At 39.4% G+C, this 16,989-nt stretch overlaps 3 protein-coding genes across 3 annotated transcripts; 2 read left to right on the forward strand and 1 right to left on the reverse strand.

Annotated features, from left to right (window-relative positions):
- The first annotated feature begins 505 nt into the window (after nt 1-505).
- On the forward strand, nt 506-4,270 carry kpna7 (karyopherin alpha 7 (importin alpha 8)). Its single transcript, XM_042485116.1, has 12 exons — nt 506-632; nt 707-850; nt 922-1,007; nt 1,253-1,421; nt 1,623-1,722; nt 2,045-2,127; nt 2,408-2,494; nt 2,609-2,785; nt 3,096-3,329; nt 3,503-3,685; nt 3,794-3,940; nt 4,161-4,270. The coding sequence occupies exons 1-12, from the start codon at nt 567-569 to the stop codon at nt 4,245-4,247; spliced, it is 1,563 nt and encodes a 520-aa protein (XP_042341050.1). The 5' UTR covers nt 506-566; the 3' UTR covers nt 4,248-4,270.
- Nucleotides 4,271-5,824: 1,554 nt separating this feature from the next.
- Nucleotides 5,825-8,283, forward strand: LOC121942636 (ecto-ADP-ribosyltransferase 4-like). The gene is made up of 3 exons (XM_042485898.1): nt 5,825-5,848; nt 6,623-6,712; nt 7,331-8,283. The coding sequence occupies exons 2-3, from the start codon at nt 6,635-6,637 to the stop codon at nt 8,231-8,233; spliced, it is 981 nt and encodes a 326-aa protein (XP_042341832.1). The 5' UTR covers nt 5,825-5,848; nt 6,623-6,634; the 3' UTR covers nt 8,234-8,283.
- Nucleotides 8,284-9,546: 1,263 nt separating this feature from the next.
- On the reverse strand, nt 9,547-15,201 carry xpa (xeroderma pigmentosum, complementation group A). Its single transcript, XM_042485524.1, has 5 exons — nt 14,862-15,201; nt 14,653-14,758; nt 13,802-13,967; nt 11,763-11,880; nt 9,547-11,188 (listed from the first exon to the last, which is right to left on the reverse strand). The coding sequence occupies exons 1-5, from the start codon at nt 15,124-15,126 to the stop codon at nt 11,034-11,036; spliced, it is 810 nt and encodes a 269-aa protein (XP_042341458.1). The 5' UTR covers nt 15,127-15,201; the 3' UTR covers nt 9,547-11,033.
- Nucleotides 15,202-16,989: the final 1,788 nt, after the last annotated feature.

Genomic DNA, 16,989 nt, shown 5'->3' on the forward strand with positions numbered 1-16,989 from the left:
TCTGCTACATATAAAGTATAACATAACAGCCTCAGGATGCAGTATGACGTGTATCTGCTTTGCAGATAATGGAGCAAACTCCACAATTTAAAAGATGAGCGACTGCAGAAAGCAAAATATGGTGAATTTTTGTGAAAGCGTTTTTTCAGACATATTTTAATTTTTGAAAAGATGACTAAAACTTTCAAAAATAATTCGGATGCCCCACTGCAGTAACTTTTAGGAACCCCCTGGCGTCCCGGAGTCCCTGTTAAACAAAGATTATAGCTCGGCAGACTGCACGGTACGACGAGTAATTAAGAAAATATATTGAAAACAAAATCGCTGTTACACATATAATGCAAAGAAAGCAGTTAACAGACCTTTGCCGCGCCTCACTGCCGCTGGAGGGAAACGTTACAGGCAGAGCTGCACGTGAATAAATCAAAAGGCGCGTTACATCAATTAAAGCTAATCAGATTCACCTGAGGCAGCTCAGCCTCTTATAACCTCCCTGCGGAAGGTTACACTAAGTTTTCATCTAAGTCAAACCGAGTGCACGCGTCCACCGTGCGTAAAAGTCCACTATGCCGACCAAGAACGTTGTTGTGGAGCGGATCTCCAAATTCAAGAACAAGGGCAAAGATCCGGCAGTAAGTTGACGATTACTTTTCAGTCTCGCACGTATTGATATTTTTCACCGACACTGCATCTTAACCTCTTGCAGAAACTCCGAGAGAAAAGGATCACAGTGTGCGTGGAGCTGCGCAAAGCTCACAAGGATGAAAGTTTCCTGAAGAGAAGAAACATCACACTGTCATCTCTCCCGGACGAGGAGGCCCTCTCCCCTACCTACATCTCCAACGAGATGGTCAGTCAAAGAAACCTTTAACGAGCTCGCTCAAACTAATGGAGCCTCTAACGGTGTATATGTCATTAAAGGTGGCCGCTTTACCCATGGAGGAAATCATTAAAGACGTCAACTCCGACTGCAAAGAGGCACAGGCCCGAGGCTGTCAGGCAGCCAGGTGAGCCATTAAAAGCAATAATTTGTAGCATTAGATAATGGTTGTGGTTGCATTTAGTGTCAAAATAACAGATTACTGAAAAATATCAGCAAATTTAGGATCACATGGGAATACTGGAAAATTGTATGATGGCCTTTTCTAACACTGTTACATAGACTTATTGTGCTATTTGCAAATCTCTCCAGTGTTTCACCATGAAAACTAATTGATTTTGGAAATAATTATTTTATTCACCCCTCTCTCAGGAAGCTGCTGTCTCAGGAGCGTAACCCTCCTCTGAAGGAGATCATAGATGCGGGCCTGCTGTGCCGCTTTGTGTCCTTCCTGTCTATGGATGATGAGCCGACTCTGCAGTTTGAAGCAGCTTGGGCTCTTACAAACATCGCCTCTGGAACATCTTGGCACACTCAACAGGTGTGAGCTCTGTGAAGCACAGGCAGGGCGAGTCTAATGTTTGACATGACTGATGCTGTGTATCTGGAACAGAAGATGATGAATCCTATAAGTGTTGTGCCTCAAAAACAAACTTTTATCTAAATGAACTTCAGCACTGAAGGTACACAGATTTTTCTTTGGTGGTTTAAAAGATGACAAAACAGTGTATTTGTGTCTCAGGTGGTGGAGCACGGGGCTGTACCAGCATTCATCGCTTTGCTGGCTTCACCAATGTTGCACATCAGTGAGCAGGCTGTCTGGGCTCTTGGAAACATAGCAGGTAAGACGTTAAATTTATTGTATATTCTCATGTCTGGATTTGAGTTTAAACTGATACAACTGATAAAATAAGGATGGTAGATATGATTGTTTACATAAGGACAAAACTAAGTGGTTGTACACCTGATGGACCACTAACTTGGACTTTAACTAAGCTTTGAAGTAACTCACGCTCATGTCAAATGTTAATATGGCTGTTTGTTTTGCACTGTAAGTAAAGGGCTTAGTTTTGAACGCTAAATTGTGGAATGCAGGCGCTTCACTTATTTCACTTTACACTGTGGTTTGTTGCACCAACATCACAAACCCAACTTCCTTAACAGGTGACGGCGCAGCTTATCGAGACATCCTGATTGACTGCAATGTTATCCCGGCCTTACTTGCCCGCATCTCCCCAGACACACCAGTAAGTCAGACTTTATGTGAAGCTGTATCTAATGGACTATATTTACTCCTCAGACAGGCCTACTATGGTAAAGTTTAGTACTCCAATTTACATGGCACTGTAATTTTTTTTTAAGTGTAAAATTTGACGTAGTAGAACAAAAGGCAATTTCCCCCACACACATCCCACTTCCCAACAGAGTGGTACATAATCAGTCAGGTTTGGAAATAAACTTTTGTTGCAGGAGTCTGTTTTTTGCTGCTGTTAAGTCCTGTTGGTCATAATGCTTTCATAACTCCAGATTGGCTACCTGCGTAACCTGACATGGACACTGTCCAACCTGTGTCGAAATAAGAACCCGTTTCCGCCCTTGTCTGCGGTGCTGCAGGTAAGAGAAATCATAGCTCTGCAACAAACAGCCTCACAGGTTGTTTCTAGCACCCAATGCCAAAGATTGCCAAAGACACCAGCAGGGTGACTGCTATAACTGTTGCATCTTCAGGTGCTTCCATCTCTGATCCAGTTGCTCCATCTCAGTGATAAGGACATCTTGTCTGATGCATGCTGGGCCATCTCCTACCTCTCAGACGGTGACAATGACCGCATCGATGTTGTGGTTAAAACTGGCATCGTCCCTCGACTGGTAGAGCTCTTGAGTCATGAAGAGCTCAGTGTCGTGGTAATTTTTTTTTTTTTTTTTTATCATTCAGCCTTCTTTAATGAACTAAACGTTTTTCAACATTCTGGACTTGAAAAGGTGCCACATGTATGGGTGTTAAAGATCCAACATTCCTGCATGTGAGACACTAAGACCAGATCGCTACTTTAGTTGGACTCCATGTTCGTAATTGTTAAAGAAGTACTTTAGACGTTCTCTTTCCGTAAAAGCATGGCTACTTGTAGGGTTTTCCTCAAAGCTTGTTTTCAAGTTGGTCTTATTCACTGTCCTGTCACTACCTGACATAATCAGTTGCTTGTGTGATCTCCAGACCCCGGCTCTCCGCTCCATCGGGAACATAGTGAGTGGCTCAGACCTGCAAACCCAGGTGGCGGTCGATGCCGGAGTTCTGCAAGCCCTGCCTCAACTGATGAGGCACCCGAAGCCCAGTATACAGAAAGAGGCAGCGTGGGCATTATCCAACATTGCTGCAGGACCCTGCAAGCAAATCCAACAACTCATCACCTGCGGCCTGCTCCCTCCTCTGGTGGAGCAGCTCAGAAATGTGAGTAGATCAGGCATGACTTTTTCTGTCCAGACATGTATACATCTTTTCACAACTTTTCAGTCCATCTGTTTGCAGTCTCTTAATGCAGTAGCTAGCAGGAACATCTTCACAATTTTCACTGGACAGCAACAAATGTTCTGTGAGGAAAAAGCTGATTGTATTTTTATCAGGGAGACTTCAAAACTCAAAGGGAGGCAGTGTGGGCGGTGACAAACTTTACCAGTGGCGGCACTGTGGAGCAGGTGGTCCATCTGGTGCAGAGCGGGGCCCTGGAGGCCATCATCAACCTGTTGCAGGTCAAAGATGCTAAAGTCATCCTGGTCATACTGGATGCCATCAACAACATGTTCATGGTGAGGGGGGGGGTGACTGCATTTTTTTCTTTTTTTTTTTTTTTGCACTTGATTAGTTTCAAACTTGAAATGGTCAGATGATTTAGGTAACTGTACGTGGCTTTTCAGGCAGCAGAGAAACTCGGTGAGACGGAGAAACTCAGCCTGCTGGTTGAAGAGCTGGGAGGACTGGACCGCATTGAGATGCTGCAAAACCATGACAACCACATGGTGTACCAGGCTGCTCATAACCTCATCGAGAGGTACTTTGGTGACGTAAGTAGCAGAATGAAGGCTAATTTCCTACATAATATTTAGAGTACATCGAGATTTGACAACATTTAGGTACTTTTTTTTTCTTCAGACTCATGGAAAACTTAACAATAAGTTTATTCCATATCTGAAATCAAGGAGTGCTTCTAACACTTAGAAGGGTTCCAACATGATGTCTGTGTATTTGCAGCTTCAAAATCTGACAACTTCTTTTCTCTCCTAGGATGAGGTCGTGGGAGTCAAAGTTGACAGTACTGATGATGCTTTTGTATTTAAGGCCCCTGATGTTCAGAGAACCTTTGAATTTTAAACTTAAATATTTGTATGTATTGTATGTATTTGTGTTTTTTGATCATTCACATTGAAAGAAAATAAAGGTTGTAAACATTTACTGTTAGTGGAAGTATATTTGCATCTAAATGTTAAATGTAGACAAAATTTAAATTGAGTCAAAAGGTTACAATGTGATCTATGGTTTTGAAAAGTTCCAGAAGATGTGTTAAAGAATCTAAACTTTTATAGTGCTTCATAATTACTTTTTGTGTAGCCAAAATAATACTTGATGGTCCGCTACCATGAAAGATAATTCCACTGAAGTGTATTTTCGAAAGTCAATCAACTATTTGAGTGATAAATTGAATTTGCTGACCTATTATTTATTTATTTTATTATTTTTTTGAACTGAGCAATGACTAAGAAAGCAGCTGTGCAAGTGCAAGGTACTTCCCAAAGAAAATACTCTCACTTGGTGGTTAAACATGTATTTCACCAGAGTGGTGACTTTTACTAATTAAGTTTCAGTTTTGACTTCCTTGTAGATAAAAATGCAAACTTAACTTTTCCATTCAGAAGCAATGGGAATGACTTTATGCTTGAAAAAACAATAGTATACACATTAGCCCTGCAAATAGTCCAGCAACCTATTCCTGGTGTTCCCTGCATTCGCCCAATGACAGCTGGAATAAGATCCAGCCCCCAACCCTGCGACCCTGTTACGGACAATGAATATTTGGTTTAACTGATGACAGAATATAAAGGGGAAAAATTTAAATACATAGCTGTTTTGGTTTAAGAAAATAAGGTAAATAAATTATTAGGTAAACAACCCAACAAATGTCAATTTATAATCGAACAGAAATGTAAATGAGTTAATTGGTACAAATGACCCTATTGCTATGGCTGAATTACCTAATGGAAATAATCTAGAATATGCTAAACTGGTTTAAAAAAAAAAAAACTATTGTATGATTGGTGACCTGGTAGTTATGCTCATGAGTAAATGTTACTGGCTGTGCACCAGATTGACCCAGTGCTGGATTCAAAAACTGACCCAAAATTGAATAAGTATTTTTCTGTAGAGACTTTGGTTTTGTCTAACAGGTTTGATTTCACAATTTAAAGGTTTTCTCCAATGTCTCTCGTTAATATGAAGTTCTAGTAGCATCTATCCATGCAGATTGTTTTTTTTTAAATTCAACATTATCTGATAATTCTGCCTTCACTTTGATACAATGGAGGATAATAGTTTGTTGCACTCAAAAAATACATTGATATGTAATTATAAAAAATTGTGTAGTCAGCAGTTTTCATTCTGGCATTTCTGCAGTGTAAGTTATTTCTGCATTTTCTCACATTTCAAGACCTTTGTAAGTAAAACCGAAACTAACTACATGGGAGAATCCAATGTGAAGTAAGTTTGTAATTTGGGTGAGCTGACCCATTAACCTTGCAACTTTCATCTTTTGGAGCTGATCTAAAAATATCTGGGAAAATTCTTGGTAAATACATGAGTGGATGTGTTGGCTGACCCCGCCCCTGATCTGACACAGTATAAGAAAAGATGACTGGCATCATACAGATTTAGGAGCTCATTGACTCAGACGGTCACAGCACCATCTGCATCATCACCTGGTAAGATCAAATGAAATGATTCTTTTTCAAATTGTTTGGTTTGTATTTCCTGCATTATGAATATGTCATGAGTAGATATTACAATTGCCACATGACATAAGTTAAAATGTAGCCTTGATTTTTGGGAGATACTGAAAGTAATTTAAAAAATGATTAGAAAGGTATTTTAAAAATACAGCCATAACAGTACACAATACTTCAAATATGGATGCTGCTGCAAAGAAGCTACAATTTCTAAAACACTGATGCTTCACACACATTCAACCTGGCAGCTCAGATCTATGCAATCAGTTTCAAGATGAACCCCCAAGATTAGTGTCACCAATTCAGTGTCTGAACAAATACTCCCTTTCTGATCCAGAGTTATGAAAAATAATAATAATAATATTAATTTTTTTTTTTTTTCAGAATTAGTGTATAGAGTTAATTCTTAAGTTATGGCCAAAAACCTGTTATTTTTTTCGAGGTCACAGTGACCTTAGATCTTTAACTATCAAAATCGAATCTGTTCTTTTTTGAGTCCCAAGTGGACATTTGTGTCCCTCAAGGTGCTCTTGAGACATCACGCTCACAGGATAGGGATGGACAGACGGATAACCAGAAAACATAATGTCTCTGGTCGATTCTATTGCCAGCACAGAGACATCAAAATGTCTCCGGCGCTAATAGATATTTATTCTGACTAATGGATTGCTGTTCGATTAAAGAAGGCCCTGTGGTTTATATACTGTGTAAGACAGGAGGAGTAAATGCATACTTTTTTTTGTTCTTTAGGTATCTTCAATAATGTTGAAAGACAGTGTGTTAATGTTTATCGCCCTCTGCTTCCTCTGTGTAAGGATAAGACCTCTCTCTGCAAATATGGTAAGATAACACATACATACAGTAACATGCCACTAATATCTACTGATGCTACAACGTTTCACCATCTTGTAAAATAATATTTTTGTATCCTGAATAGTTAAGTAAAGAACATTAAGATTATTGTAACTCTTTTTTTGGTCTACCTCTCACATCTCTCCGTAAACTTCAGCCGGCCAAGAACTCTGTCGCTTGCATCATCACCAAAACCCCCGCCATTAATCACAACACCCCCATCTTCATTGGCTCAAATACTGCATTAATTATGAGACACTGATCCTCACCTTTAAGGCTATCCAAAACCTCGCTCCTCTGTACCTTTATGACATCCTTAACAACACACCCCCTTTTTAAACTTACTCTGTTTGATCCTTATTCAGCTTGATCTGGCCACACTAAACCTTTGTGCATAATGATTTTATACACTGTAAATTTGCCCCCCTTATTTAATTGATCTTGTCACACTGTATTTTATTTACTCAGCCTTGTAAGGTGACCTTGAGTGTTTTGAAAACACTTACATTACTGATTTAATTAAAACTGTTTAAACTCACATGGTTAGTGTTATTATTGTGTAAAATCCATTATCTTTATAAAACTACGTGTTTTATGTTTCTACAGTTGCCAGAACAGGATGCTGAAAATCCTCTTTTGAAAAGCTCTGATGTCCAAAAGGTGGATTTTGTGACATCGTCTCCACAGGACGCTACAGTGAACCCATCTTCAGCTTCTGCAGAACCTGTAAATGTTCACAACGGCTCCACAAATACCACACTGAAGTCCTCGACTGCCTCAGCACGCAGCCTGTCACGTCTCCTCAGAATCCCTCTGAGCTTGTCTCTGGACTCTGTCGATGACATGTACTACGGCTGCTCCCAAAAGATGCTGATCAAAGTGAAGCGTTACTACCTCCCCAGGAGCACCAGGGAAGGTCTCCACACCACGTACACTAAACTCTGCGCCCTCAAAGCCATGAAGAATAAGGACATCTATGATCCGCTGTCCTGGAATCACTTCAGGGCTCTGTGCACCTACACAGCAGGGTCATATGACGACCTGAACCGCGCAGTCCGCAGTGAGAAAGCTTTCTACAAGACATCGTTTGGATTCCATGCCCTCCACTTCTTGCTGTCTGACGCCATCCGGCTCCTCAAACTCAACCAAAGAAGCTGCTACACCACCTACCGCAGAAGCAAACTGCTCTTCAGCGGCGAATCTGGTCAAACCATCCGCTTCGGCTCCTTCGCCTCCAGCTCCCTCAACAAGGGCCTGCGTCAGTTTGGAAGGAGAACCTGCTTTGAGATCTACACGTGCTACGGCGCCTACCTCAAGTCTTATTCGGAGTTTGACTCAGACGAGGACGAAGTACTGATACCTCCGTATGAGATGTTTAATATTGTCTCTGTGGACTTGTCAGGAGAGAACGATTTACAGTGTGATGTTTTCTACAAGCTGGAGACTGCTGGAGTTTACAGCAGCCTCAACTGTCAGGCTGTAGAGCATTTTAAAAGCAGGAGTGTTTAATTATAACACTGTATTGTTTTAATACATCAGACTAATGATTTTAATTGCATCCGAACCCTCCTCTTAGCTATATTTTTATTTACTGTATTGGATTTATTAAAATTATTATTTTTTTTTAATTGAGTGTTCATTCATGACTTTGGAAGCAAAATGTTCTCACCACATAATTTCCAGTAAGTTGCTGTTCTGGAGCTTAAGGTAGTATAATATGATCTTCCACAGAAGGTGGAGTTAGCCCAGCTGTTCACTGCAGTTGTAGCACTTCAAGGACTTCTTCTACTTATAAAACAGTGAGGAAGGATTAATGAAAATTCTATTAAATTCGAGAAACAAACACAATCCTACATTTAATTTAGAAAAAGTGTCCTTAACAGTAAGATACATAAAGAAATTAATTATGGAATATTGTCCAAAAAAAGCAAGCTTAAAAGACCATAAAAGCTTGAGTCTGATTATATATAAATATATTATCAATGTGTTGATAAAATCTATAAATGCTAACCACTTCAGGAACAACAAAATACCACTTACAAAATACTGCTCAGTAAATGTAACCATAAACAAAAATTAACATTACAAATAGCCGTTCCCCAGCAGAGCACGGCTCAACTAACGTTAATGTCCCTAGACCCCTGATGTCCCTGCAGCTGAATTGGTCCCCGGACTCACACCATGAATAAGATTACAATTGGGAAAGTGTTGGTCAGGGCAATATATCACAATATTATATCTATCTGAATGATTTCCTGATGAGCTTTAGATTTTGGATATTGTAGGTCTTGTGTTTTTTTCCCTGGATTTAAAGGCTGCATTTCAGCACAGTGATGTGATTTTCTGGACTCACCAGACTTTTCTAGATGTTCTATTATTTGCCTTTACCCATTATATTCACATGATGATGATAATTATTTATCAGAAATGTCATTGTTTATTTATTATGTAAAAGCACTAATAGTCAACCCTATAATGCTGTAGCAATACTGATATCCAGGTAATTGGTAAAAAAAAAAGAAGTCATATTTGACTTTCTCCATATTACTAGGACAGAGACATGACTGCAGCTTGTGCAAAAACACAAACAAACAAAGAAAAAAAAAAAAAAAACAGATGCAAACGTGGCCTGGACTGTTTTAAGAATGTTAAGACTTCCTAGTAAGTCTCAAAAGTTGAAAATACGAACAAATTAATCTCAATAATTTTAATGGAAATGTCTGAATAAAAGTGAAATAAAGCTAAATAAAAAAATGACTGAATGTTTCATAACAACTTCTACATAACATAAAAAAATCTTTTACAAAGACATAAATGCAATTTTCACATTTTTAATGTCACTGTAGTATTAGAAGTAATTTATTGGTCATCTCTGGGTTTGATAAGTAAAGTCAATGCAGAGGTGCGTAAACCTGCATTCTATCTAAAGGCCAGCAGGGGGCGACTCCACCAGAAGTCCAAAAAACAAGAGCTCCAGCTGTACAGACGTCAATGAGAGGATTATCTCACTTGTCACTTAACTTATTGCTTCAGTAAACATTTTACTCATGAGTTTTATGGTCTAAATCACCGGTTTTAAGTCTTCTTCAGTACAGCATGATGTTCATTTTGTAAATTATAGCCCCATTTAGAATGAAACGGGCGATGCATGAAGGTTTGCTTTGATGCTTGGCTTCCTTGTGAATGACAAATCAGGCGTGCATAGTGTCCTCTGGCTCTCACACAGATCTCACTCCTCCACTGCTCCAGCCTCTCGTCCAAATACAGTCCTTTGTGTCTCCAAAAAACAAAAAAAACACAAGATGGTGATGGCCAAAATGCCAAACTTGAGGCTTCACAACGGTAGTCCACAAACCAATGGGTGACGTCAAAGTGGCCAAGTCCAGTATTTTATGCAGTGTTTGGTAGTATCTGGATGGTGACAGCCTGTCTCTTTACAGCTGATGCTGAAGTATGAAACATGAGTCCACAGAGTCCAGTATTTCTCAGCAGATATCTCACGTCTGAATAATTTTCCAGCAACTTCAGAGCGGACTGAGGTCTACGCACGAGTGCATCTTTGTCCAAGAATAGATGAAAGACCAATGTCTTCAATTATAATTGGAAAGTGATGTCATGAAGTGAACAGTGAGAGGAAATTGAGCAAGGAGGACATCCCCAATAACAAAATGTTTTAAATCTATCACCAGAATGCATCTGCATTAAGCAACAATAACAAATTTGACCTGTTGCCACAAAGCTGAGAGGGAGTGTAGTTAACATATTTTGTCCTAAAAATAGACCCTCCTTCTCTAAATTCACGTTTTTGTCCATGGAAGCAGTTTTTATTCTCGCTGGTCATTCTGGTTTCAGTCATAAAGCAGCAACTACAATTCTTTTTTTTTTTTTACGCAAGACGGTATATTCAAGTTTCAGTATCGTGCCTTCCTTTATTTGCCCACTGCTAGAGGGAATCTCTATGCATGACAAAAAACAGGAAGTGCAGCATGAGGCAGCGGACTGGAAAGACAATCTGCTAAAAATATACCAAGTTCAAGCTGAGGTCAGTAACTGTTGTTTTAAATAGAAATTAATACGGACCAATAACAGCCTGTGTGTGTCCCACAGGACTGATTTTGGCCCCTTGTTCGTGATCGAGATGGAGTGTTTTGTTAACAAATACCCGTAGAAAAACAGACATAAAAAGAATACAGCTGAAAGGTTTTTGAGAGGCGTGGTTCCCCACAGAAGCACCAAATTTCTCCTCAGACTGAACCTGTACCTGTCAGTGTGTGCGTGTGTGCGTGCGTGTGTGTGTGTGTGTGTGTATCTACATCTTCTCGTAGGTGAGTTCATGTCCGCAGGTGGTGCAGGTTTTCTTGTAGAGGTCCTCCTCTGGATCCACCACCTCCTCTGGTCCGTACTGATGCTGGTGAACGCTGGTGTCTTTGGTCCACATGCTGCTCCTCACCGCCCTGCGCAGCTCTGACACACAAACACACTCTACATGAAACACCCTCACCTACACACTCCTACAGCTTAAGGAAAGTTATATTTAAGACTTTTTTTAAATGTCACCATTTTTCCAATAACCAAAACTGAAAAAAAATCAACAAAATAAAAACAAACACCTTTTTTTTTTTAAATTTGAACTTTTGTCCAAATGTTAATTGTTGCATAAAATATTCCAGTCCAGTGAAAAAGTTAGAACTGATTAGAACTGGGAAATACTTGGCTTTTGTTGGGGAGATTTCTTTGTGATTTTTAATTTAAATAATTAGAAGTTACCATTTATTTTGAAAGTTCACAATGCAACATCACAACAAAAAAGACACATAAACTAACACTTGCCATGCCAGAGCATTTTTAAGACTTTTGAAATACTGATACTGACATTTTAATACCAATTAATGCCTTATTTTTATATTAATGAATTCAACGCATTTTAAGACTTTTTAAGGACCGGCGGGAACCTTGCATACAGGTGCTATCCACCTGACGCTCGTCCTACATTTTATCTGTTAATGTAACTGACTTTGGGCTCAAACAGGAAACTGACCTTTGACCTTCTTGTTGAAGCGTTTCTGTTTCTGCACCTCTTTGTTCTCTTCCCTGGTCTCTTTGGCCTCCTCCAGGGCCTCCTCTGAACCCCACACCTCCATACATCTCTTCACCACCTGCGTCCCCAAACAGACACAGACACACAGTTCACATGGACTCAATGTCACATACAGAATAAGCATTTGACATTTGTTTGTGGCTTTGATTTAAAACAACAATTCAATTAATTATTCATTAACATATTTTTTTATTATTTTGTCAGAGCACGGTTCAAAAGCAAATTTGATTTAAATCACAATGACATCAAAAAGATGACTGACTGACTGGTTTGTTTGCAGCTTGATAATATATATATATATAATCTTTCAATGCTTTTTGGACATTCTATGCAATTCCCACTCATCTGCTGACCAAAGAATTTTCATGAATACAGAAGGGGAGGCGATGGTAAATCAGAAGGAGATATCTATATGGACACTATGACATGGACAATATTTAAACACTCATATACTAGGGACAAAGTGTGGAGACTTGTGGCAGTGGTGCGGACACTTTTTTTTTTTTTTTTTTACCATGTCAGTGCTTAAATCCTGATTTACTTTTAGTCTATCATTCACTAGTGCTCTTGTCTATTTGTTTTTGTTCTGTCTTTTGGTGTTATTCAATCCAAACCTTATTTCTTCTCTTTTCTTTTCTCTCTCTTTTGTCTGGTGTTCTTTTGGGGATTGTGATATCTGTGGTGTGCTTTGTGTTGTTGACAAATTTGAAATTTAATAACCTTTAAGTCACAAAAAAAAATTGCAATAAAAGCATGCTTTATGTTCATTTTTACTGACATGGTCCCTGACGATCCCTGCGAAATTTATAATGGAGATAGCAAAGAGAAGGACAAAATAGATGAAAGTCTAGAAAAAGACAAAGAAAGTGTCAATAACTTCATGAGGAAAACATTTTTCCCAAACTACATCAGTTACGAGCTTTGGAAACCGTGCGTGTATATAAAGGTTCTGTATACCACATTCAGAGCAGTAATACAGCAGCAATCCACTATTGCTCTGTTAAGACACAGTGGAAATATGGCGTCCCGGGCAGAGAATGAGGTCATGCTTCCTCTGTGTGTTTTGTAATCTGAGCTTCTCTGTTTGTTGTGGTAAACCGGTCTCGCCGTACATGTTTGTGCGTATCCCTCTAGCTCGCTTATTGTCGCCGCTTTGCGCTGTGCTCATGTGGCTGTCCCTGCTGATATTAGGATGGCATCCTCAAAGTATTTTAGGGTTCTGCAGGACTCATGTTTGATCTAAGGCATGCAGGTGTTTGCATGTATGTTTAGTTAATTAGAGTATAAGTTTAAATTAAAAATAAAGTAATTATATTAATTAATAAGGCAGTAAATCAAAATTCTGTGACTTATGGAGAAGGGGTGGAATTAAATAAATTTGTACTTCTCACTCCTTTTCATATATGTGAACCAAGTCATCGTGTGTTTGACCGTTTCTTTTGCTTTATGTATTCACTGTCTGTAAATACTTGTTTGTATAATCATTTCTCTATTTTCTTTTACATGTTAGAAATAAATAAATAAATGAAAAAGACTGAAAAATGTAGCGCCCACCCTCCAGCTCTGCCCCGGTTAACACTGTCAGAACTGTTACCGTTATTTAACAGTGTTGGAGTTAGCACCGTTAGCTGCTGGCTGCCGTTTCAGCCACCTCCAGGTTGAAAATTCATATGCTTTCAAATTTGCCATGGGGCCCCTTTAAATGTTAATTTATGTATACTGTAACATCACTATGTAATACTTTTTACATTTAAGTTATATGTAATACCAGATAGTAAATACAATCTGTACTTTTTAGAGCAGTTATAGCGTGCTGCACTTATTTTAGAGTAACCAAACCATTATTCCTGCTAAACGTTGATAAAAGTATATATGGAAAAAAACTGATTTTGACATTTTGCCCACAACCACACCATCTGCTCACACACACACACACACACACACACACACACACACACACACACACACAGTGTCAGTACCTGTAGTTTGAGGTAGAGTTTCATGTCTCCCCAGCGTGGGTTATGAGGGTTCTTCTTCAGTATGAACCTGAGCGGAGGCTCTCTCTTGTCCAGGTCACAGTCCTTCAGCAGGTACTGCTGTTTGGCCTCCGTTCTGGAGATCAGCTTATGCTTCTCGTCATTGTCTCTGAGGGACGAATGGCTTTCATTTAATTGATTTTCAGTCAATGTGATTGTAAAAAAAAAAAAAAAAAGTTATGATCTGAGTAAATCTGCAACCACTGATCTAATAATCTGTTACTTTTCAACTATTTAAGGAATTGCAAACTAACCCGAATATCAATTAATAATTTCAAGTGATTTTTAAGTAAAAGAAAACATCAGAATTCTCTGATTCAAGCTTCTTATATATGAATATTTCTGCTTTCTTTGACAGTAAGCTGAATATCTATCAAAGCAGACATTTGAGAATGTGATGAAAGACTCATATTTTTGGCAAGCATACCGTGACATCCATGACTCTATCTTTTATAATTCAGAAACACTGTTGGCATGATATTCTTTAATGTGACTGTATCACATTATACAGGAATTCTGGTCAGAGCTGAATAATAACTTCAGAAAAACACTTCATATATATATATATATATAAAGTTATTATAACTAATTTGGGATATATTATAACTAATTTGGGACTTGAGGGCAAAGAGTTGAGACTTAATAGTGAAGAGTGAAAAGAGAAATTAGCCTACCAGGTGCAACCTCTGGTGTGCACGTTTTTGTGTCATGCTCAAAAAAGCCATTAAACAAACATCAAACACCTGCAGTTTTTGCGTGTGTGTGTGTGTGTGTGTGTGTGTGTGTGTGTGTACCTGCATTTATCACACACAGGCAGGTCAAAGCTGTTGCTGAGGAACGAGTCCATGAAGGGTTTTTGACAGTCTTCACACACCAGGTAGTCTGGCTCGATCACCGGAGCTGGAGAGAAAAACACACACACACACACACACACACACACACACACATGTCAATAAGCATGATGCATGCAGACACTAAAGTCACCAAACACACACATACACACCTGGCTGGTGCACAACCCTCTTGATCCTCTGCTCCTCCTCTCCGTCCTCGTCCTCCTCGATGAAGAAACCCGCACCGGAGTCGATGGTCTTGGAGACTTTGGCCGACGTTGCGCCCTCGATAGCGGACAGAGAGCGGCTCGCCAGTCGGGCTTGTCGGAGCATCAACGCCCGCTGCCGGTTCCGCTCGATCTTCGCCCGCATCGCTGCAGAGAGCTGGGCTTTGGGAGCGGCTGAGTCCTCTCCCTGTGACTGTGGAGGCTCCATGCTGCTCCCTCAGACAGAGATCACCACAAAACAGTGAATGAAATCACTCCAGCAGTGTCTTTTCCCATTGGACTGTTGTTACAAAATATACAGCTGAACGCTTCCGGTTGCTTTTCTTCTTCTCTTTCTTAATTTTGAATATTAGGCGCATTACCGCCACCCTCTGTTTGTAAATGTGAAGGACCGGAGACTTCACCTACTCATTAGTGCTACATTAGTGGTTAATACAGTCAAAGTCTCCTGCATCTGCCACCTGACAAGTTCATCACTGTCTCTTCACATTGAAAACTTAAATTCATGCTTAATATTATTAGTATTATTATTATTACTTTAATATATTATTATTTTTATTATTATTATTATTATAAAACCTGTTTTGTTGGTTATTTTACACAATCTCTGAACAATGACTTCTAACTCTTCTTAAATAGGCAGTCGTGGCCACAAGTCCTAAAAAAAATCACATAGAAAAAGACAGCCAGGAATGCAGCCATAACTTGTCTCTTTTGCTCTGGCCTTTGTCGTGGATGAGGAACAGACTTTCATAAAAAGATTGAGGTCATTTTGAACCAAAGCATGCAGATAAATTTTGTACCTCTACTAAAGATATGCAAAATTAGACAAGATGATCTATGCATATGTATGCAGAATCTGTAGGCAATGGCAAGAATGAGCAATTGGAAGCATTCTGGTTTCCGTCTGTTTGTGGTCATGTCTGAGCAGGCTTGGTTGCCTGCAGTTGAACAGTTCACAAGGAGAGAATAAGATGCAGAACTTATTGTAAAAACAAAAATAAAGTTGCAAATCAAAACTGTTAACGGTGAGTGATGCATAGAAGAAGAAGTCAACTGGTCCACTGGCTACACCAGAGCTCCCAAAATAATCAATAGCCAATGGATTTGCAGACTGAGTTTCGACTGATATGATGTCTTGAATGGATTTACCAAGTTGTTCTTTCTTTTATGTGACACTGGAGGGTAGTGGACTAAACCACAACTGTGACATCTTCATATGAGATAACAGCACACACACAAGGAAGTCTGTCATCAAATAGTGCCATACAGTGCAGTGAGTGAATGTCCTCAGTTAGTAGAAACAGGGATAGAGCGCAGACAGGTGACCATGTCCTTTATTGGCATCCACAGGTGTCCACTGAATCCCTGTTGCATCACTCTGGTCGTGGCAGCGGGCCATGCATGCTGCTGTAAGAGGCTTGTGTCAAAGTAAAGCAGATCACATCCTGATAGATGACACTGCAAATCTGATCGGGAGCTTGAGCGGTAAAGTGACCTGACTGTTAAAGTAGTTTGTCAGCTTTAAAACGTCCTGTGACCCAAGCAGTTACACAGTTACTTAATTATTCTGCGCAAACGTCAAAATATTAAAAACACTCGGAGGCTGATCTAAATTATATGGAAATGACGACATGTTTCAAACCATTTTGTAAGATCCAAAAAAAGGTTCTATACCTAAACCCAAATTTCCCATCAACTCCAAACACCAAAAATGAAAACTTGAGGTTTCATTTATTTGGTCATATAACACTTTATACAGAGTTGAATGATATATGTTTTTTACAGTATAATACACGGTTCAAGTAGTACATGAATATGATTCCATACTTGCATAACATACAACGGAAATACAAAAGCATTTTACCATTTGTCATGGCATTCAAACTGGTCAAGGATGAAATCTTATAGATGTTTCTAAATGCATTCACTCATGCACACATTCTTCACAGTCACATGATCCATCAAAGCAGGAACGGTTTAGAAATGATGCTACGTAGACAGTCTAAGTCTGGAGTCTGAGAGTAGACATTGTGCTGAGTTAAACTATGAGCTGACTATGATAACACAC

This window comes from Plectropomus leopardus, chromosome 4 (assembly GCF_008729295.1).
Source record: "Plectropomus leopardus isolate mb chromosome 4, YSFRI_Pleo_2.0, whole genome shotgun sequence".
NCBI lineage: Eukaryota > Metazoa > Chordata > Actinopteri > Perciformes > Serranidae > Plectropomus > Plectropomus leopardus.

Excerpts from the sequence above, each read along its gene's own strand:
- kpna7 (XM_042485116.1), top strand. The coding sequence starts at position 567 with ATGCCGACCAAGAACGTTGTTGTGGAGCGGATCTCCAAATTCAAGAAC. Across the intron at positions 633-706 it reads ACAAGGGCAAAGATCCGGCA|AAACTCCGAGAGAAAAGGAT; the intron begins GTAAGTTGACGA and ends AACCTCTTGCAG. Across the intron at positions 2,495-2,608 it reads CCTTGTCTGCGGTGCTGCAG|GTGCTTCCATCTCTGATCCA; the intron begins GTAAGAGAAATC and ends TTGCATCTTCAG.
- LOC121942636 (XM_042485898.1), top strand. The coding sequence starts at position 6,635 with ATGTTGAAAGACAGTGTGTTAATGTTTATCGCCCTCTGCTTCCTCTGT. Across the intron at positions 6,713-7,330 it reads GACCTCTCTCTGCAAATATG|TTGCCAGAACAGGATGCTGA; the intron begins GTAAGATAACAC and ends ATGTTTCTACAG.
- xpa (XM_042485524.1), bottom strand. The coding sequence starts at position 15,126 with ATGGAGCCTCCACAGTCACAGGGAGAGGACTCAGCCGCTCCCAAAGCC. Across the intron at positions 11,881-13,801 it reads AACTCTACCTCAAACTACAG|GTGGTGAAGAGATGTATGGA; the intron begins GTACTGACACTG and ends TTGGGGACGCAG. Across the intron at positions 11,189-11,762 it reads CTTCAACAAGAAGGTCAAAG|AGCTGCGCAGGGCGGTGAGG; the intron begins GTCAGTTTCCTG and ends TTTGTGTGTCAG.